The sequence below is a fragment of the Lycorma delicatula genome, chromosome 10 (genome assembly GCF_047948215.1).
Source record: "Lycorma delicatula isolate Av1 chromosome 10, ASM4794821v1, whole genome shotgun sequence".
Taxonomy (NCBI): domain Eukaryota; kingdom Metazoa; phylum Arthropoda; class Insecta; order Hemiptera; family Fulgoridae; genus Lycorma; species Lycorma delicatula.
In genome coordinates, this window is record NC_134464.1 from 10711483 (window position 1) to 10737852 (window position 26370).

General features: G+C 29.4%; 2 protein-coding genes across 9 annotated transcripts in view; both read left to right on the forward strand.

Annotated features, from left to right (window-relative positions):
- Window positions 1–12104, forward strand: part of LOC142330833 (vesicular glutamate transporter 1-like) — a 181880-nt gene extending 169776 nt beyond the window's left edge. The window contains exon 11 of one of the 3 annotated variants that reach the window (XM_075376289.1): window positions 1909–3934. In XM_075376289.1, the coding sequence (XP_075232404.1) occupies window positions 1909–2127 (219 nt within the window). In that variant the 3' untranslated portion in view covers window positions 2128–3934. Of the gene's footprint in view, window positions 1–1908; window positions 3937–11992 lie in introns of those variants that run through there. The other 2 variants (XM_075376290.1, XM_075376288.1) reach the window with 2 other exon arrangements.
- LOC142330832 (uncharacterized) overlaps window positions 12014–26370 on the forward strand; it is a 117623-nt gene continuing 103266 nt past the window's right edge. For all 6 annotated transcript variants that reach the window (XM_075376276.1, XM_075376284.1, XM_075376286.1 and 3 more), the window contains exon 1: window positions 12014–12104. In XM_075376276.1, coding sequence (XP_075232391.1) covers window positions 12029–12104 — 76 coding nt within the window. In that variant the 5' untranslated portion in view covers window positions 12014–12028. The remainder of the gene's footprint in view (window positions 12105–26370) is intronic.

Here is a 26370-nt window from a genome sequence, read left to right on the forward strand (position 1 = left end):
AACTTATAAACTAATTATTTCTGAAAATATTTATTCAAGATTTTCAGGCTTTGGTGGTTTAAATTTTATATAATAATAAATTTTATGAGCACAGTGGTCAGTATCTTAATGAATTATCTGAATTTAAAAAAAAAAAAATAAATGAGGGATATCTAAAGTAAAGATCGCTGGGAAATTTCTCTTCTTAAGGTTGGCAAATCTGTGTTGTTCATGGCCATGTCAGTAATGTACACACTGCATTGTTGTCTGTAAGTTGTGTTGTAGTATCTTTGATTACGTGAGTTATTACATTATAAAATTTATAGGAAAATCAATGTTGCTGCCGACTGAAATACATGAAGTCATATGTACATTAAACCACCAAAACATTAAGCCGGCTGAAATTCATAGGCAGTTGGTTGCTGTGTACAGTGATTATGTAATGAATGAAAGAAACGTGGAAAAATGATGTGAAAGATTTAGAAATAACAGAATCAATGTGCACGATGAAGAACATTTGGGGAGGCCTTCGATAATCACCGAGGACTTGTTGAAATGTGTCATTGATGAAATCAGAAAAGATCGTTGCTCAACAATTTCCAACCTGGGCCTTCTTTTTCCTGATGTTTCAAAAGCTGTTGTTATTGGTTTCATTGTTCATGACCATATAGGCTTCAGAAAGATTTGTGCGCTTTGGGTGCCGTACATCTTAACAGAACTTCACAAAAAAAATCCGAATGAGATTTGCTTTGGAATTTTTGATGCGCTACACAGAAAAAGGTGATGAGTTCTTTAATTCAGTCGTTATGGCAATGAAATGTGGATATCGTATTAAATGTCAGAGAGAAAATGGCAGTCAAGTGAATGGTTTCATCTTCAATCACCAACCTAACAGACATAGGTCAGGCTGCAGCCATTTGGACATAAACTGATGGCCAGTCTTTTGGGATTGGTTTGACTTGCTGCTGATTGAATTCATGCCATGTGGAACGACTGTAAATGCAGAAGTCTACTGCGGAACTTTATGTAAGTTATGGTGCGCCATTCAAAATCGGCGATATGGGTGGCTGACCGATGGCGTTGTCTTGCTGCACGATATTGTGCGTTCACATGTTGTGGGTTCGACATGTGATTTAGTGAGAAAATTTGGATGGGAAATTTATGATCACCCACCATATAGTCTGGACTTAGCTCCTTTTGATTACCATTTTTTGGGAAATTGAAAGAATTTTTGAGTGGTAAGCAATTGGTGGGTGATGATGAACTTAAAAGTGCTGTTAATCAGTGGCTAAATGGACTGATGGCAGAAGAATATGACGGGGGTATATTGAAGTTGGTGTATGGCTACAATAAATGTCTTAATTCATGTGGCGATTATATAGAGAAGTTGTATTAGGTATGTAGTTTATGAGAAATAAAAAATATTTATATAGTTTTCAGAATAAATTATTTTACAATGAAACGGTTTTTACTTTAGAGATAACCTCTCATTCTATATATATATTTTTTTTATTAAAATTAATCTTTTTAAGGTTCATATTATTTCTCTGTCCTGATAAATTCTATTAATATAAAATATTGTAATGAACATTTCACATGTGCATGGTTTATTTTACTATGGTTTACTTTTATTGTTAATTTTTTAATATCTTTATTTAATGTGAATTTTAACAAAATGAAGTCTGTCATGACTGAGGATGCAGGACCCCATGAAATGACTATCTTGATAAAATTTAGATAATATATGTCTTATCTCAATATTCAGTACTAGGTGTTTATATTAACAGAATTTTTTATATTTTTTTTAAGATATATGTATATATATATATATATCTTAAAAAATGGTTTAATATGTATGTTTTATGTAAAATGTGCTGCGTGAAAAATAAAATATAATGTTTTAAAGTTTGAATTCATTTTTAAATATAGACAGCAGAGGAGTGGCAGACAGTATTTCATATATCAGCTGTTGTTTATGTTGCTGGTGCTATAATCTATGCTGTTTTTGCATCTGGTAGAAAACAACCATGGGCATCAGTGGATCAGGAACCTAATTTACTCTCAACTGACGAACAGTCGCACACATCTACTGAAGATTTATTACCAGTGTCAAATCCTCAACATTATCAGTCTGCTTCTTCACGTTAATTTATTTTAATTATATTAAAAACTAATCAAAATATTATATTTATTTATATAAATTCTATAATGGTATTAAAGTACGTGGTTATCCAGAGAGTAGTACTTTTATGTACAACACATGTCCATTTCAAAGGCCTATCCACATTCATTTACTAATTGTTGTTGTTTACAAAGTTACTTGTTGGGTTAGTTCCATATTGATTTTTAACACTTTTTTGTGAACTAGGGCTTATCTAAGCCTTTTACTGATAGAAAACCAAGCTTTATTCATCTATTGTATTTTTGATGTTTTTTTATTATTTAAGACTTTTTTTAGAAATAAAAGTCTTGTCAGAAGTCTTGTTTTTAGTCATGCAGTAACAACTATTTACAACTACAAAAGAAATTACAAGAAAATTTGAAATATTTTTGTTCTTGTCATTTAATAGGTTAAAGCAGACAGTATAGAGAATATTGCTAGAGAGTGTAATGATTCTATTAGTAAACAATATCTTTAAAAGAGTTTTAAATTATAAAAATTTATAATCCCCCACAACATGAGGTGCAAGGTATTCAAGTGTAGGGCTTGGAAAATATGTATCTTCAGTTTAATATTACTGTGTTTTTAACATCTTTTCAATAATTGCTTCAATCTTTGGTATCTAAAAAGATTTAAACCATGAATTAAATTAATCATAAAATTATCGGCTAAAATTTTAAATTAAAGATAACAAAATATCTTCATCTAGTGAAGTACTAGTGAAGTCAAAATATGATTTTTCAATAATAAAAATGTACTTCTAAAATATAACAAAATTTAATCTATAAAAAAAATTAAATATATTAATTTATTATTGTACAAATTACATAATTACAAAATTGTATCGGAATAGTCATTTATACATTTTAAAGAAATGTAGAACATCATAAAAATAAAAATGTAGTTGTTTATTTCTTGACTATCCTGGGTTTTAGGATTTCTGTTTTAATATTTATTTACTTACCTTTTGTAAGACAACATAATATCTGTTATAGAAAATAAACTTTAGTTGTAATTATCTTCTTCAGTATCAGAATTAAACCATTGAAATTATTTTTTAGTATATGTAAATTTCTTTATTAATAAAAAAAAAAATCCAATCCAGATTCCTCAGAATTCAGCATTTCATTTATTTTGAATTTAATTTAATAAATAAATTTTTATTACAGTATATTAACAACAGGCTTGTGAATGATGTAATTAATTATTATGCAGATGTAAAAAAAATTCACTAAGGCCAAACAAAACCAAGTAAGATCCATAGATAGCCAAAATTTTACCAAACTTTTAAGCAGTTAGAAAGATCAGATCAGAAAAAGTTAAGTATGTATGCTAAAAGAAAAAAAAAACAAAAAAAGAGATAACTGTGCTTACCAAATATTCCTGAAGCATAGTACAGGGTTTACTGTGTGACAAGGAGTCTAAAGTGTTAGCAACAGACACAAGTGCTTTGTGTACTACCACAGTGGATGTGAATACATATTAAGCAGAGGCTGTGTTCCCTGACTGATCTAATACATTGAACTCCCCTTCCACTGAGTTGGACTTGACTGAAACCTTTGGCAGTAAAACCATCTGCAGCAATGTGTTTTGTGATTACGTTGTTACCAAAGAAAAACTTGTCTGAAGAATTGTACCATATGAAATGTGTGATGGAAAAAATACAGTTTTTTTATTATATTAAATCTTTTTCTTGAGAATTTCAATTTATTTAAAGAATTCTTATAGGAATTATGCATGAAAATCACCTGTTTTTGTAATTATAATTTCAACATTTTAAAATTTGGCCGACTGAAAAAAAAATTGTAATTAGATTTATTTTAGTTTTCATTTTTTAATTATCTTTTCTGATCGCATAGGATCACTATGTCAATTTGATGGGACTGTTTGGGCCATGCGGTCCTCACAGTACTTTTTCATACTTTCCGACTTTGTGCCCTTTCTAGTGTTGAAAATGTTTGGGTTGTGAGTTTTATCTTGTGAGTATAAAGCAAGTGTTTTGGTTTTTGATTTTCTTGTTTAATTTTAACTATCTGTGGTGTTGTTTACTGTAAGGCCAATTTCCTTTAGATGTTCTCTTATTTTTCTGATCCATCTGCATGCTATCTTTGTGTTTTTTGAGTCCAAATTGTTCTGTACTACCTGTTTCAGAAACAGCATTCTCATCTAATCTTGTATTCTCATGATATGTTCAAAGTATCCTAGTCTCCTCTTACACATGGTATCAGTGATGGGTTCTAAATCTTTGTACACGACTTTGTTGGACACAATCCACCACTGCCCGTCTTTCTGGTGCTTTTATTGATGCGGGTTCTTCCAGTTTTTCTTTTGATTTTCTGGAGTCTGTTCTGTCTTTGTTTGTTCAGGTGCAAGATTGTTTCTGCTGCATAGGTGGCTTCTGGTTTTAAAACTCTGTTGTAGTATGTTATTTTTCCATGTATTGATAGACTTTTTCATTGTAAGTGTGCCAGGTTAATTTTTGAGCATCGGCTAGTTTGTTTCTTCTTATTTGGATCGAGGTTTTTTCTTTTAGGTTGTTTGTTATTATTTCTCTTAGGTATCTAAATTGGGTTACAATTTTAATTTTATTTCCGTTTATGTTTACTTCTTTTAATCATATTGGTTTTCAGGACATAATTTCTGTCTTCGATGATATTTTGAGGCCAATTTTATTTGCAATTTGTCATTTAAGAATGTCGTTAATGAATTTAAGAATGTCATGCAATTTACCATTAGTTGTCATTTAAGGATTATAAAATATTTTTTCTGAGCACTTTTAATATGGCATATTTCTACAACAAAATTGCTGTTTTAGTTCTTCGTAAAAATAGGAAACTTTTTGCGTTGAACTATGTACTTTAAAAGTAGTGTTGTTCTAAGAACAATCTTCTTACTATCATTTCATTAAGAAATTATGTAATATCATAATAGCACTGTTTTAACAAATAGTTCAAAAATGTAAGAAGACCAAAAAATAGAGTTTGCTGGAGATCCTAGCTTATGAAAGTTACACTCACTCACTGGTGGCAAGTATTGTGTCTATAAAAATTTCCTTAGCAAGAGGAAAAGATAGACTGTTGTTGTTCTTGCATTTGGTTGTGTCCGTTTCCATGTCAGCAGTTTTGTCTCATAAATAAGATACTGGCAGACCTAGGACTTAGATTACTGTCACTGGAGTAGGTATTTAATTACTCGATTTTATTGTAAAAATTGATTACATTTCATTCAATAATTAGCAAAGTTATTGACTGTTCTTCTAAATGGTTGCAAAAAATAAATATTTCCTTGGTAAAAATATACATGGAACAAAACCAACTGGTAACTCGTGCTGAACCAATCTTTAACAAGAGCCTGTTTAATGACCATTGTGCATAAAAGTACAACCCAATTGTGCATAATTGGGTTGTACTTTTTGGATTGATTACATTAAATGTATATTTATTGTCTTATTGTATCAGTATTATCAGTATTTTAATGATTCTTTAGATTTATGTATTGTGGACCACACTATTTATGTATTAAAATATACATTAATTTTAAAGTGTAGTATACCCTTGACTATCTGAATATTTAATTACTGCTGTAAGACTGCTGCTCTGTTTGTTGTACTATTAATCAATAAATTACAATTTTTCTTTACATCAAGAGTTAAATACATGGATATCTCTTTATGTCAAGTTTAATTTAGTCTAAACTTACCAGAAAACTACTTGTTATATTGAACAGTAACTGTCTGTTTAGATGAACTCATATGACAGTATATTGTCAGGTTTACATGGTGTAAAAATTAAATCATTTAACAATTTTTTTAGCACTTCAGCTTCATTGATGTAGTGTGAAATACTGCTTGCAGGTGAGCTGGACACCTACTTAATCTTTTTACTTTGCTATAATTTACAGTATTATTAACCAACCACATAATAAGTTTTATCATTGTCATCTTCGTCATCTGGTGTCTGCCTGGTAGCAGGTCTGTTACACCGCCAGTATCTCCATCCATTTCTCTCTCAAGCATTATTCTTCATTCCCTTGTAGTTTCAAGACTTTGCCTCATTATTAATTTCATCCTTCTTGCTCACTTCCTTTCTCATTCTACTGACCCTTCTGATGTCTAGATATCAGTAACTCTAACTAATTTCCTAACCGGTTTCCTTTTATTTTGTGTACTTATTGCATATGGGCTTTTTCTTCTTTAATCCTGCTCATTATTTTCTCATTCCTCACTCTCCATCTATCTTACTTTCTTCATACTTTTCCATATTCACATCTCAAAAGCCTCAATCCAGTCCCTCTCCTTCTCCCTCATCGTCCATGTTTCACTTCCATACTACAAGACACTCCATACATAGCATTTGGCTAACCCAACCGCTTCCTTAACTCTTAATTCCAGACTTCTACTACATTGTAATTACCTCTGCTCAGTGAAGACTTTCTTTCTCATTGCTATTCTTTCTTTTATTTTCATTGTGCTTTTCCAGTCTTCTGTCATCATAGTCCCCAAATATCTGTAATTTAAAAATTTTTCCTAATTTCTTTCACTTGTCCTTATCACTAAATCCTCTGTGTTGTTTACTTCCATTACTTAACTTTTTCCTATCAATTATTTTCACTCTGTACTCTTTTATTCCTTCTTCTAGGACTGTTAACAACCTTTGAAGCGCTTGTTTGCCATCAGCTACAGTAGATGGTATACATTTATTTTCTACATTTAATGACATTTATGTTTTAATTATCGCAAGATTATTTAAACTATTGAGTCATGAGAATTTTCTTTATGCTTGTTTACTTAAATGATTTTATACCAAAATTATTCAATGAGATTGACCATGTTTAGACCAACTTTAGAATAAAAACATACCTTGATAAATTTAGTAAAACTTCTCAGTGAATGTAATAACTTTCACTTGTAAAACAATATTATCAACTTCTGGCAAATTTCTTATCAATTTAACATTAAATATCGTTTTAGCACTGATGATATTGTTGCGTAACTATAAATCTCTTTATAATGATGGAATTTATCAGCTACATGTAACAATTTTCTGTTCCACAAATTTCAGCGAAAAAAGTTAATCTTTTTTATTTTGTGTTCGGTTGACCATAGTAGTAAACCTACTACAATATTTGACCATTAGTAAACTAACTTTTATTTACCATGCTATGTAATTATTCTAGAGCTTATCAGAATTTATATTACACACTGAAAACAGAACATTATTGCATCAAACTGAATTGTTTCAAACATAAAAAAGAATTCTTTGACGTTCTGAGCATCATTCAATTTCCTGGTCTCCTGGAGGCCAACCGTAAACACCTAAAAGTGAAATTTACATGCCAGTAATGATACATCTTTGCTTTGAATACTTTACTGACTTGACTGACTTGTGATTTTGAAGATTAATTCACTTTATAATATAATTTAAAAACAATCGGATAGATTTTATTCTCTAATCGATTTTCTTAATCTTTTCAACTGTATTTCATAACTGAAATATGTTGTTAGAAAAACTGAAATAAGTACTTTTTTATCTCTTTTTTAATCACACTAGACCTTATGCTTGTGTGAAGTACACAAAAAATTCTAAGAACAGATTAGAATCACCTACTTAACTGCATAACTAATCTTTTTTGTTTTCGTGTCAGATTGTGACATTTCATGATTGATGTTTTTTCAGTTGTTTTTCATGTTAAAATTAATAGCTGTCTAAGTCAGGAATGGTTTTCGATATTTTATTTTCCTAATGTGTACGTTCAATTAGTGAACAATAAGGAACCTCCCCATGATCTAGTAAGATGAGGATGATATGTATAACATGTAAATGAGATGTGTCTTATACAGACTCAGGCCGACCATTCCTGAGACATGTGGTTAATTGAACCCCAATCACCAAAGTAAATTGGTATCCACTGTCTATATTAATTTTCGTATAAAAGTAACTAGTTTATAATAACTTTTACTAGGATTTGACCTTCAGAACCTTTGACTTTGAAAATTAGTTGTTAAATAACTGATTTGCTATGAGTTAACCACTAGACCAACCTGGTGCGTTCACTTTGATAAGCTAAGAAAATGTATGTTGTAATGAAAAATAATTTTTATGTCAAAAGTAGAGTATGTTTTCAAATAAAAATGTAAAATATCTGGTTTCAGTTAGAGAAGTGTACAATAACTCACAAGAAAATAAATATTGTGTGATGATGAGTAGATCAGCAGCTTGAAGTAAATATTATTATGTGTGGTTGTTTCAATTCTTCTTCCGCTCTTCAGTATTATTTAAAATATATTTTATTTGTAAAGTAGCAGGACCTTTTTTTTGTTACTTTCAGGTAGTTGAAAGAAGAATAGTGTCGTTATAATTGTGACTAATTACGATTTTAATTTTAGATGTATGTTTTTGTAGTTAAATCCAATTTTAATCAAACCCAATTTTTACTTCCACATTATGAGACTATTAATTATAAAATAATGAAATATTTAAAAATAGAATCCAGTCTTATTGTAAAAATAAACAGAGTAAAAATTCTTTTCCCTAGTGTATATAAAATCATTCATTGTAGATGGATTTTAGTGTACATTGTTCTATATATTTAATAGAGCTGATATAATAATTTATTTTTTAATCAGTCTTTGTTAGTATTCTGTTCAGTTAATTAAGGGTACACTAGACTTAAGCCACAAAAGAATTGGCTCTAAGGTTATAGTTGTTATTTCTATGTAGTTAGGTGATTTTAGAATCTGTGATGTTGATTTTAAGCTTTAATTGGTTGTAATATGTTTAAATTATACAGAGTGGGGCAGAAACAGTTAGACAATTTAAAACTTGAAAATGAACACTTTAATTGCAAACGAAATACTAAATACGTACACCATTATAAAGAACAAGAACAAGCATTTAGTTTTCATCTCACATTTTAAAGATAACATCATACAAGTGATCACCATTAGCGGTAAGGAATATCTCTGCACATTGTCTGATATCACCCATGACTTTCCTCAGCCAATCCACTGGAATTGCATGAATTTCTGTACCTGTATAGTGCGAGGTCGATTGGTATAAAACCTTCTCTTTAAAATGGCCCCATAGGAAAAATTGCATACTGTTAAATCAGGTTGGCGGGGAGGCCATACAATGTCTCAAAAATGAGAGATAACATGTTGGGGAAACATTTTTTGGATGACTGCCATGGAATTTTGTGCTGTGCGGGTGGTAGCACCATCCTGTTGGAACCACACCAGGCGAGTGTCAACACAATACTGACGAAGTTCATTGTGGAGAAATGTTTACAAAAGCACAGCATATTGATCTGATGTGACTTTAACAGACTGACCATTAGCATTCTCAAAAAGTATGTCCCAATTAGTTCAAATACACTAACACCACACCACACTGTTCCTTTTTCTCTGTACAGTGGCTTCTCATGCAGCGTGCTTGGGTTCTTTGTGGCCCAATATCTGAAGTTCTACTTGTTAATGTGTCTATTTAGATGAAAATGTGCTTTATCGAACATTAGCAGATAATCTAGTAATTGGAGTGTTTTTTCAAATAGTTGCAGCAATTGCCTGCAAAAGTCTCTGTGATGATTCAAATCATGCAAATTGAGTTGTTTCTTTACTTGCATTTTATAGGATGGGATATCTTCATGTAGGATGTGTCTGATGGTTCTATAGGTTAAGTGTAAAGTGGTTCAATAGTGATGAGTGGAACACTGAGGACTATGCTGAAATGATTCTGCCACCTCAGTACATTTTACAATGTTTGCATAGTTCGAGGGCGACCAGGTGGCTTCTTGTTGACAATGGATGCGTTAGAATTGACTGAACCAATTGTTTGTTGTATGGGAACCTTACTGTTCCTTCTGATTCAAAATGTTGTTGAAAAACTCATTTGATTACAGTAGTGGAAACATTACTTTTGAGGAATGCTTCTGCTGCAAAAGCACGATGCTTTTCCGATCACTGCTGCATAATGAATGAAGACTTTATATGACTTTAATCTATTTGTTTCCCCCGTTAAATACACAGATGTCAGCATGGCACGACTTTTACGTCTAATTATTTCTGCTCCCCTTAGTATATTTTTTATATTGTATGTTTTAGTTATATATATTAATTATATCTAGTCTCTAAATAAGTAGATATGTTAAACTGTTTTATATTATTTTATTCTTTTATATTACTATTATATGTTATATTATTTTATTCTTGCTATTTTATTTGACTTTTATAAAATGTTTACAGTGTTCTTCAGTGTTACTATATATATATATATATATATATATAGACAATATTAAGAAAAACAAATGAGAGCTTAAATAAAATGTTATTTACTAATTATCTTTTTTAAAAGTATTTTTTAATGTTCAAATAATTATATGTTAAAAAAAATATTTATTTATGTAATAATATGAAAAAAAAATCAAAACATTATAGAAACTGTTACCATATCAGGTAGGTATTATGTTATATGAATTATCAAAGTAAAATATTTTTATATTGTATATTATCTTCTAACTTGTTAATCCATTCTGTATGGAAAAAATGGTACACTGTTGGGATTAGTGTTGTGTGGATATGGATTATGGCAGCATATCACATAAAATGTAAAATCATATTTGTATTTTATGTTGTAAGTAGCTGTAAAGTGTAAAATGCTATACATATTTATAATACTAAAGATATAATATATATATATATATATATATATATATCAATCACAGTTCTGACTTCAGTAATAATGTTAATTGTATTGTGCATTTATTAATTTTCTTAAAGAAGAATCCTTATTGCTGATATACTGTCAAACCTTCAAAACCTGAAATTTAAGGGAATAATTGTCTTTTTTGAATTATTGAAATTTTGATCTTGAAAATTTGCATTACTGTATACTGATATATGAGAGTAATTTGTTAGTTAAGAATCATTTTGTCATAAATTGATAGCAGTTTATTGTAAAAGCAAGTCTGAGATGAAAAGACTCGTTTTTACAATAAAAATATGCCCTAAAAATAGTAAAAGGTTTTTACATTTATATCTAAACATTTTGAAATTGGGAGACGAGCTTGATGATTTCCTTCTTGAAGAACACTACCTCCTATTCTGTAAATAATTTGTTAATTTGGTAGATATCATCACCAAGTCTGATGTCAGATCTGGATGGTATATTGGTGGTCCAATACATCCTACTAAAACTTTTCTTCTGTTAAAATGTTTAAATTGTTCTGTCATGTTTTAAACAAAAAGAGGATATATGTTAATATAGAGGAGAATCACCCTTTAATGTGCAGGTACATATCAGTAATTCTATATAGCAGCATTTCTCAACAGGGTCACAACTTCCAAAGAGGTCGTGAAAGTTAGCTTACAACTTTATACATAAACAATAATGAAATCATTTTATGAGAAAAAATAATTTGTTATAACATGTTACTTACATTTATAAGTACACATGTAAAGAAAATAAATTACTGAGATGGTTATGTTTGTTTTTCACTTCTCCATGTGCGGATCTATGTTAGAAACACACAAAATCAGATTGTTTTCAAGTGATAAAAGACAATTCCTATATTTAGTTTTTAGCCCAACCATGGACAAAAAACCCTTTTCACAGAGTAAGATGTGGCAAAAGAGATTAATATTTTCAATACATCTGTGATTAAATTTCCATATTCAGTTCTAAGAGCAAACCAAAATGTATTTAAATTTTCAGATGTGAATAGTTGTTGTAACATTTTGTTGGCAGACATTTCGATGAGCTGGTCATGAATCTTAATCAGTACCTTAGCAGTTACAGCAACATATTCACTAAATGGATTCAGTACCCAACTCTTTGAGAAATCATTTTTATCTTCCAGGAAATACTCCGTCAACTGAAGTTTTAGCTCCTGCAAATGCACCTTCATGCTGACCAAATTGTGGTGAATAATAGAGTCTTCTTTATCCAAGTTCTTCTCAATGTTATCAGAAGTAAGTGGAAATAATAAAAAATTTTGCTTTTAAGGTGAATAATCAAGATATCATCAAGCTTCTTAATGAAAACATGAACTTTTGTCTGTCATTGATAAAATGTTTTTATTATATCCTTGTAAATTCATATTCAAGTCTTGTAAATGCCAAGCTAAATAAGCCAACAGCAATAAATAGTTATTATTATCTAAAAATATTGAGAATGATGTTTGTTTATCCTGAAAAAATATTATTAATCCACCTCACAATTCCAATAACCGGCTTGATAACCATCTGACTTCTGTATGGAAAAGAAGAGATTTTTTCTTTTCGCCCATTTCATTTAAGTGAAGCAGTTTAAGAAACAGCTGCAAGTAAATAGTTGTAACTAGGTTTTATTGGTTTGTGGTTGGTGGAGGGGTCACTAAATATTCATTATATATATGTTTTTCTGTTTGGAGATCGTGGAGCTAAAAAGGTTGAGAAACACTAATACATAGCATGCCGTAACCTTTTTAAGGCGTTAGGTACCTTTCTACATTGATAGTTTTATGTTAAATAATTTGTTCATTGTGTTCAAAATAGCTTAACAGAGGTTTTCAATTCTTCATTATTGACAGATGGGCATCCAGATCTTGTTTCATTATACTTGTCTGTTTCTAACACCGTTTCTGGACATTTGCCTTTTTCTTCACATTTCCATATACTTCATTATAAGCTGTCAATGAATTTCAGCCAGGCCAAAGTTTTTACTTTTCAAAAATGAATTCATGACAATCAGATGATTGATTGAGACAATTCAATTGAAAAATAACATCAGACATACTCAGAAACTTGGAGGCTAGTTGACAGCTTCATAGACAAGTTAAGAAGATATGTTCCTGACCAGGTTACATTCCAAAATGTCAACCTTAGTTGTTAATATTTATGCATTTTCATTTTTAAGGTGATCCCTTGTAGTATTGTTCCTAAAGTTTAATTTTTAATGAAATGAGGTAGTGCAGTATAATTCTTATGTAGTCCTTTGTTCACTGTATATGTCTGTATTTATTATTCTTATGCTTAGTTATTGAGCCGTTCATTAATTACTCATATACTGAAATATAAAAAAAAAATAGATTTAAAATACAGTAGTAAAATAAAAAGACCAGCCAGTGTTATAAGTTGTGTATTTTACTATATTGAATATTCAAGACTATGGAGAGAGATACAGATTAATCAAACAAAGCACTGGATAAGACCTGAACTGAATTGAACTTATAACCATTTTGTAAGACTATTTGTAATCTTCCTATTATTGTTTGCCTATTATTATTACTATTAATTTTTGAGTAGAATTAAGTGACAGTTCCATATAAATTAAATTAGTTACTTATTTTTATAATACAAGTATATAAAGAGGTTTTATCTATGAGAGAAGTAAAAATAAAAATCAAGGTTTTTGAGTTTAAAAAATTCATGTTACTAAGCTTTGACTGCATTATCAAAAACTAAGCAGGGTAAGCAGTAAATATTATTCATAAATCTAAACAGTTAGATTTTTAATATATGCATGTAATTTGTAAGGATTAAATGCAAAATTATGTACAAGGGACGTTCAGTAATTAACTAGACAAATTGAGGTAAAGAAAAAATGATTTATTCAATGACAATAAAACTAATCCTAGTTTTCAACACAGTCTTTTGCAACATTTAGACACTTGTCCCACTGTTCTGTGAGCTTTCTGATTCCTGCAATGTAGAAGTCTTTAGCTTGCTGTTTAAACCATTTGTGTACTGCCTTTTTCACCGCTTTGTTGTCGTCGTACTTCTTGCTGCGTATTAAGTCTTTGAGAAGGCCGAACAAATGAAAATCAGATGGGGGTGAGATCTGGGCTGTAAGGAGGATGTGGCAACATCTCCCATTCCAACTTCTCAAGCGTTTCTTCTGTTCTCTGAGCATTGTGGCGATGCATGTAGTCATGCAAGAGAATCACACCTTTTGAGAAGCACTTAATGTTTTTGCCTTATTGCGAGCCTCACTTTCTGTTTGAGCATGTTAGAATAGTACTTAGTATGTTGTTCTTCTAAATAATCACTAAAAATTGGGCCTTGCAAGTCCCAGAAGACCGTCAACATCACTTTACTGGCTGACACGTGAGTTTTGAATTTTTTTTTGTAGGCGAATCCAGATGTTTCCACTCAAGACTTTGATGTTTGGATTCAGGCTTGAAATGGTATTTCCATGTTTCATCATAGGTTATTATGTGATCTAGAAAGTCATTACTTTCCGCTTAAAACCATTCTTTGAGAACAGAACAAATGCAAATCCAGTTGCCTTTTGGGCTTGAGTCAACTGCCTTGGAACCCATTTCGATCATGTTTTGTGATAATTCAGCACATCATGATTGTGGTTAGTGTGGTTCCAACACTAATATTATACAAACTAGCAGTTTGGGAAATTTTGACTCTCCTTTATTTACAAATAAGATCATTTATGCAATTTTGCATGGTAGTCGAAACTTCAACTGGTCTTCCAGAGTGTTAGAGATCAGTTACACTTGTTCTGACTGAATTAAACCGTTGCACCCACTTATACAAGGTACTGCCATTTAAACCCTTTTCACCATACTGTTTCAACATTCTTGAGTAAGTTTCCATCGGTTTCACACCTGATAGCAAAAATCTTATCGTTAAATGTTGCTTTTCCAGTGTACATGTTTCAAGTAGAACTGATGTTCTGAAATCAAAAAAAGAGGTTATGTTTAGATTAATTATGATCGAACAGCTGATTAAATGTGTCTACAAGATTGCCAACTTGACCCTGAAAAAGTTTCATTGTAATTGAATAAACTGTTTTCTCTACTGTTGTCTTGTTAATTATTGAATGTCCCTCTTTCTAGTAGGTTATGTGAAAGTTATGGAAAGTTTATATTCAGAATAGCATTTTAATTTTAATTAACGTATTGCTTAGCATTATGTTTAAATTATTTAAAAAGAAAATAAATTATATTATTAAAAATGTATTAGACATTACTGGATATCTCTTTTAATGTAATATATCTGGAATGTCTTGCATTTTGGATATAACAGGTTGTAAAATAAGGATAGTGTCGATGATTTGTTTTTAAACTGGATTCTGTAGATCATTAATCGTGAATATCTTTAAATGGGTTCACTGCATCTTGTCATTTTTTTTATGTAGAGAATTGTTACAGGAGGCTAGGGAGAGTTGCATAATAATCACTTGCTTAAATGTTATCTAATCTGATACAGATGAGTTGGAAATGACTTGAAAGTCCAACTGGTAATCAAGGAGCTTCATAAAACTAAATAATTTTTCCCAGTGGTAACTTCTCTGGATAGATTAATGTTGTAAACTTTATGGCTGTTACCGATATATTTTAAGTAATTTAAAGATATCCATCGGATGGTTGTGTGTAAATATGCATGTGGGATATGTAAGTATATATTGACTGCTAAATTTCACTATTTAATTTCAGTGATCTATGGGAACCATAGATCATAGGTCTTTATTAAATATAGGGTTTTTTTTTGTCTGTGTCTGTAGGATTGAGAAAAAAACAGTTTGATGATAATTTTTAAATCATCAAAGATGGTTTAACCATTTCAGATCTGGTTTATGTACTACAGATTCACCACAAAGTATGTGGGTAACTTGATTTCTAATAAAAACACCTTAGAAAATGCTTGAATTTGCCTGAAGAGTTATTTGTCCTTGCTTTGGTTCAGAATGATATGTTGTTTTTTAATCCATTTAGTAACCAGTTGGTATAGTATTCATTCTCATTTATGTACCATTATTTATTCTTATATTTTAATGTAATGATTTGTTATGTATTATTATAATAAATTTAACATTTTTTGTTAGATTTTACTGTTTATATATATAAATTTTATATAAAATTATAGTTTATATATATATTTTATAATTATGTTTACCTGTTAATTTTTTATGGTTAGAAGTTATATATATTTATATTTTAGTTGTTGAAATTGCTATCTTTAGATAAATGTTATATTTGTAGCTTCTTTCAGTTTAACTTTTTTTCAAATTCTGTGATAATAAGATTCAATTATCAATTAAAATTTAAGCAAAAAACTGCCGCTTCAGGATACTTAAATCCATAGATGGATTATTTAGAAATGGGAAATAGGTTTAGTTAAAAAAATGATTTCACATAAATTAAGTATATATAATTATAAGGTTAATCATGTGCCATACATCTTGGTGATTGTAACACCAACATTTTTAATATCAATCTTCTAATTTTAACCTTATGTGTTATGTAATATGAAAAAAAATTACTTTTTATTAATTGAACTAAATTTAAAAATGGTTTTAAGTAAGTTTGATTACATTTTGATAGAACTTCATAAATTTTTGTTGGAATGTTTGTGAAATATTTTCAGTTGATAGAACGGTAAAATTAAATGCTGTGAAGAATGGTAACTAGACTTGCCTCTTGCTGATTGTAAAACATATTTTTACATTTATTTTTGATTCTAATTAGCGTGTTTAATATTGCTATTTGGTTCCTTCATAATTAAGTTAATACTTAGTTTATATTAATTCTGTCCTATCTTGAGTCACTGGCTTAATTTTCATTCAATGTTGTCTTCCTCAAGTTAATATTATATTTACTTAACTATATGTAGTTATTAAGAAAAAAAAATGTTTAGAGTTTATTCATGATATATTTGCTGTAAAATGCCTATGTAAAGAAACTGTTAAGGGCAGGTTGTTAACTTGCTACAGAATTTATTGATGTCCTCTTCCTTTTTTCATGTTGGTAGGAGGCGGAGTCTGGAGTCTGTACTTTAAATCCAAAATGGCAGCTTCCAACTCGGCTCTATTTTGGAGTAAACTCCATTTAAAGATTTCCAAATAGTGCAATTATTTGTATATTATAATATTCACATTCACATCAGTGGTAGTAGTTTAATGGTGAACGTTCCAGTTTCATAATCAAGAGATCTTAGGTTCGAGTCTTTGTATCATTTTTAAAATTTTTACTTCTGTTTACATATACACTAACGCATGATGTTTTTATTATATAATGTTTAGAATAACAATAATATTTATAAGAACCTGGAAAAAAAACTGTTATGAACTATTGTTTCATGTTTTGAATTATTATTTTAAATGAATGTAATAATCATTTACCCAAAAATCTTTATGAACATATAGAAGTAAGAGTCATACTGAGAATGAAGGATTAAAAAATAGAAAACAAACAAATTTTGTATTGTAAAACTATGAAAAATTAAAGTAAATTTATTTATTTTAATAAATAATGCCTATTACAATCTGTAGGTTGATAATGATAAAAAACATGAATTATAAATTTTTTCAGATTGTAACAGCAATCTGAAATTTAAAATAACTGATTTATTTTAATTTTTTCAAGCTTTAATAAACAAAATTTATTTTTTAGATTAATAATTGTTACATTCCGATAAAATAATAATCAGCAAATATGAAATTCATAGTTTTACCCCGATTCTTATAAATATTAATAATATTTTAAATACTTAATAATAAAATGGACAGAAGAAATAAAACCGGTGCATCCCTGGAAAGTGAAGGAGATATGGAAAAGAAGAAAAAAATATTGGCATGGTCCTAGTAGGCTGCTTCAAAATAAAAAAAAAATTTGCATTAGTTTATATGTAAGAAAAGAATGTAAGTTAAAAAAAAGGGATACTTGAATTCTCTATTATGAGACTGGAACACCTGCCATTCGGCTATTGCGCTGCTTTGACTACCGATATACAAATAAGCTACTTGAACCACTTGAAAATCTTTAAATAAAGTTTACTCCAAAATGGAGAAAAGTTGGTAGCTGCCATTTTGGATTTAAGTAGGGACCCCCTTCCTAGGACTATAATGGTCTACAAAACTATTGTAAACTGTCCTTGCGAGCTGCATTTACCAGAGATGGTAGATTTCATGTGACAAATGTTTCAGTATTTACTTGTTCAAGCTAGTTTAATGATTTTTTTTTCTAGAATTGCTTTTATAATTGTTGTTGTGTTAATAATACAGTATTGTGGTATGCATATGCGAAGTGGTACGGATGGTTAGGGCTAGTCTTCCCTTGCTGTAAGTTGATAGTTTGAAATCTGGTCAGACTAGTTATATCTTAATATCAATTGCTCCTCAATTCTGTCACCTATTTACATTCTGTTGTTAGGTTTTAATTAATATAACACTTCCTGGTCTAGAAATCTAAATGAAATAAGGTAGAGGATACACACACACCCATTTATACAAATAGCCAATGATTTTTCATTTATACAAATATTGGGGGCATACAAGCCCCAATTCAAGAAAGGAGACTTCTGGAATAGCAATTTATTAGAAATTATGGTTATAATTTCCATTTGACTATGCTGACATGTTTGTTAGAAGGATCTACTTTTTCTTAAAATGTTATATTGTTATACATATTATAGCATCTGTATTAGTAAATAACAGTATTTTATATATATATATATATATATATATATATATATATACGTACATAATGTAGTAGAATATATATATATATATATATATATATATATATATATATATATATATATATATATATATATATATACGTACATAATGTAGTAGAATATTATTTTTTTCAATCAGAGATTTTTTAGTTATTTTGAAAATGTATTTCGTTTAATAATCTATCTGTAACTGGTAATTTTGCAGCAGACACTAGTAGTATAGAAATTATAACAGAGACAAAAACTAATAGGTATTTATTCTACAGCAAGTATAAAAAACATTTTTTCATTTTCTTACATCATCTATGAGACCTGACAATAAAGTTTTTAAATTTACTGTGATAAAATTTCTACATAAAAGTATGTAGTATATCATCTTGGTTCCTTCAGAGCAATCTCACTAGGCAGCTATGCACTGATAACATGGAGCATCCTTCAAAACATCTTTGAAACTGATTTTGTGGAATTGCCTTAAGTATTATACTGCTTGTGTTATCATTAATATGAGAATTCATTCTTTTCAGTGTTTCCTTTATCTTTGAAGCAAAGAAAAACCACACCAAACCAGTTCTAGAGACTAGGGAGAATTTTCTAACACAGTGGTTTATTTTCCTGATAAAAACACCTTCACAGATAATGCTGTGTGAGCAGGTATGTTGTCATGATAAAAGATCCACGAATTGCTGATGAAAAGTCTGTTGCCTTTTCATGTAGCCTTTTATACAGTTTCACATAGTAGACCTGATTAGTGAATCAGGCCGTGCGTGACTGCTTCTCCAGTCAGTACGAATTCATAGTGAACAATCCTTTTAATATACAAAAAATTCATTATATTTTTTCGTCTACTGTTTTGCATTGACAAAACGTTTTTGGGTGAGGAGACTTGATCTTTCATTCTGAGCTTTGTCATTTCATTTCAAAGTTGTAACAGTATACCCATGACTTATAACTGAACACACTACATTGAAAATGTCAATTTATCTCTCCAAAAGATCTCAGCAATTTTAAATCTGCTCATCAATGAGCTATTTCAGTACAATTTTTGCACATACTCATTTATGATTTTCCTAATTGTTTTCTTATCGATGATGATCAATTGCTCTGTTTTGCTGCTAACAGTTTGTTAATGATTTTCATTCTTAATTAGGCAAACTTTTACTATATTTTCATCACTTTTGTCTGTTGGTCGTCATGGCGCAACCTCTTGTCATTGGCAATACTTTCTTTTCCCTCAGAAAACAGTTTTACTCATTTGTAAACTGATTTTTTTCTTCATGACATTATCTCCATAAACTTTTATTAAGATATCCATAATTCACTTTCACTTCTACGAAGTTTGATGAAAAATTTATTTGGATTAAACTGTATTTGAATATGAAATCAAATATAAAAATATTAACTCTTAAAATTCTGTTGTATCCTACTAAGGTAAACATAACTTAAATAGTAAGATGGAGTGGTAAGATTTTATTTATTTTTGGAGTAGTAAGTAGGTTTTTATTTTTATCCCTTAAGGGTAAGAAATTGCAATTTTATAAATTTTTCATTGAAACATTTCAACCCTCCTGCTAATCAAGAAGAACTGAAAAATAACTTCCTGCAAGTATAAATGTATTCATACCTCATCAATTTTATGTTAATGGTCTCAAGTGCCTGTATTTTTAATGTGGTTTTATTTTCGTAGAATTTTAATCAGTGTTTTGGTTGTGATATAGGTTTTAGTTACTTGTAATTATTATGTTTTAATACTATTATTTTGGTATGTTTTAATACCGTGTTTCTTTTTTTTGCAATTAAATATATTTATTTTGTTTTTCTATTGCTGTTTGTAATGTACATAAAAGATGTTGTAAATGCATTATGTTTATTGTTGATCAAATAACAGAAAATTTCTTCACAACTTTAGACATAGTTCCCATTTTGTATCGCATGAAAAATGTCAAGCTTTTAATTTCAAAATAAATTTTTATTTTTTTATTTCCAATTCAAACATAGCTCTTAAAATATTTAAAAGCACATTCCTAGTTTGTTTACATTAGGTGGTTCTCTGTTGTAAGAACATTTCTTAATATTATTGCAATTTTTTCACTGAATATAAACTTAGAAGCAAGAATTAAGAAAAAAATTGAATATACAATAATGGATGATATCCATTAAATTATAATATCTTAAAATAATGAAGGATTTGAAATATGAAAGATTGTCGACTTAACAAAATTGTTGTATGTGAGGTGGCATTTAATTTTTTAAAAATAAAATTTTAAAAAATGAAATTTTTAATTACGAATTGCGATTTGAAATAAGTTGACTTTTCATAATTTTTTTAAAAACTTTCAGTATTCAGATTTGAATTTTTGAATTGTGACACTTGTAAGTCTTGCTTTTTGTCTTTTAAGTTTTTAAAGCAGAAAAACTTGGAAAAAATATCAAAAAAGGGTGCAAAATAAAGTAGCAAAGTTCCATAATGTTTTGAAACTTGGCCTCTTATTCCTTATAGTAAATATTATATTTTTATATGGTGGTGTATATTTTTTTAGTTGCATGCTTAAAATTTGTATTTGAATATAAACTAAGTAAAGCGAAATATTCAAAATTATATTTTACTGTTTCATATTGTGAAGTTATAGTATACATAAATTCTTAAATACATGTTATTCATATATATACTCTTGAAGTTTTTGTTATATTTATGTTAGTGTTTGTTATATTTATGCCATCTTTTTAATTGGTACAGTTTGTTACATGAATAAATGGCAAAACTTCAGAAAGTGATTTAGGGTATTGAGTTAAGCAAATACAAGTTCCCTTATACATGTGTTTTAAAGAAATTTAATTTTTTACTTGTCTACCTTTTTCATTTTTTAAACTGAATTTCATATCTCAGGAATAAATTTAAATTATAAAATTCAATGCACATATTTAATCAGATTTTCTCTGTTAAATAAAAAATGTTGTAATTTTATATTTTCAAAATTCAAAAAGAAAAATTATTTACTTTAATTTAACTTAATTACTTACTTAATTTACTTAAAGGATTACTTTAATTTTTTTTCAAAGAAAGAAAATCAAACTCAACATTTATACTGATTTTTTTCTGATTTTAAGATTAGCCTGTAAACCTATTGTAATGATTTACATCATAATTTGAGCTCGTATTTAAAAGAGAAAATTGATATTATTTAGAATAACGTTTTTCACATCTCTTCTTGTAAAATATTAACTGTAGTGATGTTAACATAATTTCTGTTAAAGTTGAAGCAGTTTATAATGCATTGTTTTATGACTAAAAGGAATACATTTATTTGTTGCTTTAGCTATCTGCCCCAGTCTTTGCATCTGAGGTACAAGAAGGTCAAGTCAAGAGTAATATTTGTGTTAACAGTAATGTTCATTATACAGATAGTATTTGTGGTGACAGAATGAAGGTGCTACACCTTTAGGGTTGATAACATCTGAATTTCAGTTGGCTTTGCTAACTAATATCCAACTGGAGGTGAAAGGAGAATATCATACTGTTATGAGTTAGAGGAGAAGACAACAGGTAATCATTTCATTCCTCACTTACTGTAGTGTGGTATGGGATTTTGTTATTCTTTGGAATGGCCTTGTCATTTTCAGGAGTGATTCATTTACTGGAACATGAGATTAATTTATTGAAGAGATTGTCAGGTTAAATATATATGTACAATTTTAATAGAATATTTGAAACTTCTTGACGAATGAATTTTAGTTAAAAAACAGTAGATAAATAGGAAATAAATATTTTTGTTCTAACAATTTCAGGAACTTTTTTCTGCTCATTTTAAAATTCCATATAACTTTTCCAAAGTTGTGCTGTTCATTTCTGTTTGTATATATGCTTTTTAAATGATGTAATTTTAGCAATTGTCTAAAAAAACAGCCATTAATAATAATTAGAAGGATTGATTCAAATTTCATTACCTAGCTTTTGGTTCCTGTTTTGTTTTAAAAAGAAAATTATTAATGTTAAAATATGATTCTCCTTTTTCATTTTAACATAATTTTGTATCTAATGAACAGTTCCTTCACCTTTCATTTTTATCTTTACACTATAAATTTCAGTGTCAGTTATTATCAATTAACTTATCACGTGTAACTTTTAAACACTCACAGTAGACAATAATAAGGCCTCTCAAAACAATTCTGGCACTCAGCTTGTTATTAATATTTATCAACATTGAATTGATTTGAGCACCATCTTTGGTTGAATTTTTAAACTATTTCTCTTAGAGTTTATGGATTTTATGTTTGCATATAGAATTATTATATAATTAGGCTAAAGCATTATGCTTGTGAACATACAAAAATAAAAAAAAGAATACAATACAGTTTCAAAAAAGAAACTTTTGGTTCATTAAGAAGTCGGCGAGCATTTTGTCCAAACTGATATGCTGCTACTCGATTTCCTTGGCTTCGATATATTCCTTTATGAAATGGTAGCTTTTGCCAGTGTGTTTGATGTTGGATTTACATGCTTTAGTTTTCACTAGATCAATGGTGCCTTTATTATCCACAGATTTGGTGTAGATACAAATGATAGATTCATTTCGCTGAGATGACTACATAGCCGTTTGGCTTCTTTGCATGACTCAGTTAGAGCCATGTACTCAGCTTCACATGAAGATATTGCAACAGTTTTTTGTTTCCTTGTAGCCAAGGTATGGCTGTTACTTGAAAAACATATCCTTAAAGATAGACCTGTCTGTTTTGTCGTTTCCCCAGTCTCCATCACAGTAACTGAAAATCTGCACTTGATAAAATTCTAATTGCATAGTCTTAGATCCTTGTAAATAATGAAATACTCATTTGAAAGCACTCACACACTTCTTGGTATGATTTTGGTTGAACCTACTTAGTGCACATGCTGAATAACAGACGTCAGGCTTGGCTACTTGGCTGATATATAACATGGATCCTACTTCACTTGGTAGGAAAATTCTTCTTTACTGGATGATTTCTCTTTACTAGGTTATTTCTTTTCTGTTTTTCTGGACAAGTCAGATTTAGACCTACTTCCAATGGTGTGTTTATTAGATTGTATTCATGCATCTTGAATTTTCTTAGTTTTCTGTTGTAATTTTCTTGATTCATGAACAATTTTCCATTTTCTCTGGAGTAAATCTCGAGGTAAATTTTTTGCTTCCAAATTTTTGCTTAATATTTTTATTTTAAAACTAATTTGTAATATTATGTTCTAACTTTTTTATTAAGTCTGTATCAAATTTCATAAGATTACTGTATAATTTCAACTGCATAAGATTACTGTATATTTCTGATATATATATTTTGCAAATTATTTTCTTTACCATCATGTCCCTTTAGACATCATGTCCAGGTGTTAATAGATCAAATTAAATGCAGATTGTGAACCTGGATTTAACTATGTTTCTTCACTATTACTTCTTGAACACATTCTCCAACTCTTCTCTTTTTCAGGTCTTTCTTTATACAATAACCATCTTTCTCTTGTTTTTTCTTTATATCTTTGTCCAATTATATTTAGGTTAAAAGTTTCCTTTGTGTATTTTCTCCTCAGTATTCATACTATTTTTTTAATGACTATTCAGTCAATTTGTCAGACTTACCTCGAGGATTTAAAGGTGATTCTTCAAACTTATTAAAAGTAAGGTAATCTTGGACACCGTTTCTTATTGTTATTACTTGTTTGACACTTTGTCTTTAAATCGGGCAGTTATGGAAAATGACTTGGCTATAAGGCAATTAGAGAATGAAGCAATAATGTGATTTTCTTGACAGCTTCTTTCAGGTTCTTTGTTTTTATACCCATCATGGGTTTCATATAAATTTTAAAGGGAAAAACTTTGACAAAAAGTGGCTTATTATTGCTCAATGATTTCAAACCAACTTCCTTTTTCAAACTGGATGTAACTACTCCAGGTTGAAGTCCTACTTTGAAGGTAGAATTTAAAGGGTGGTTGTTGGTTCAATGGATTGCTCAAGCAATTCTTTTGAACCAATCTATGAATCTGAAGTGTTTTACATTATTTCCTCCCAAAAGCTCATAAAGACCTCTTGATGAAGATATTCCTCCATTTCTTATAAAAAAAATTGATGAATTTATATCAAGTCCTATCACCTCATTAATAAACATTTCATTTAAAATAGAAGTTTTTTAAGATTACTTAAAATTAATAAAATTATTCCAACTTTTAAAAAGAAAAATGTTCAATTAAAATTGAACTATTATTGCCCCATATCAATTTTGTCATCAATTTCTAGAATCTTTGAAAGCGCAGCAATTGGAGTAGTTAATCACCTTTAGGATAATAAACTATTGCCTGATAGCTAGTTTGGTTTTCGTAAAAATAGAAATACCATTGGAGCAATTAATAAATGTATATCTTGCATTGTTGGTGCTTTGAGCAGATCTTGGAGTGCTGTAGATGTATTCTGTGATCTCACCAGGCTTTTGATTGTATGAACCATTCTCTCCTGATTCGGAAGCTCAAGTGTTGAGATACAACCCATTTTAGCGCTGAAGCATTGAAGTCCTATCTGCAAAGGGTGGTTGTTGGTTCAATGAATTACTCAACCTAGTTCAGTAAGGTTGTTGATGGAATTACACAGTTCAATTTTAGGACCATTTCTCTTACTTATTTATATTAATGACCCGCTATACTCAGTTCTGAAGGCTCAGCCAATTAATTTTGCCAATGACACTATGATTTGTATAACTGCGACAGCATATTTAGATGTGGTTGAATATTTAAGTACGGTTCTAAAGATCATAAAAAAATGATTTAATTGTGATGGTTTGGTGAATAACTTAAAACATGTTTAATAAATTTTCATTTAAATCATTACGGTCGTAGGAATCTTTATGCATTTCCAGTAGATCTGGATTTGACACCAGTAAAATTCTCTTCCTCAGTATTGTTGTAGGTGAAGGACCTATGGGGAAAGATCATTCAGCCCAACTTATAAAAATATTGAATAAAGCTTATATTGTAATTCTATTTTTGACTCGCTATTTGAGTATTAGCTCTGTTAAAGGACATTATTGTTGTGTGCATTCATTGTTGATCTATGAAGTAATTTTTTGGGGTTCACCCATGGATAGTCAGAAAGTATTCAGAATACAAAAAAAAAAGGATTCTTCATATCATTAATCATGTCCATCTGTGATGTTTATGCAAGCTCAGCCAGTATGAGGTACTTGGTTTTTCATAATTTTTCTGCATAAAATGATTGTGTCTTGAAATATTTTTTTTTATTCTTTTGTTATACTTATGTCATATTGCCTCAGTTCTTTGGAACCTAAGGTATTATGCGACAACAGAAATTTAATAAATAAATATTTATCTTCCCCCTGATTAGATGTAATATTAGAATAGGTGAATTTTTTGACTTCTGAGAATGATTAAAAATTCACTTGGTCTCTTATGTAGTATCTACTTATATATTTAAGTATACATACTCTGTCTTTCATCTGGAGGTACTGGGTTTTAATCCCTATCAAGCTTGGCATTTTCATATGCTACAAAACCCATCTATCATTAAGAAACTATAATCGGTGTCAACCTATTGTTTTTAATTTCATATACTTACAAATTCTCTTTCAATAATTTTTACATTTAACTGTTAAATATTAGTGTTATTTGTAATTTTGCAGAAAGTGGAATTATTTGTAAAATCTGAGTTATTTGTATAAGCCAGACTGATTTTAAAAAAAAATTAATGATAGTATAAATTCTAACTGCATACATTTTCCATCCATGTTATGAACATATATTCTAAATCT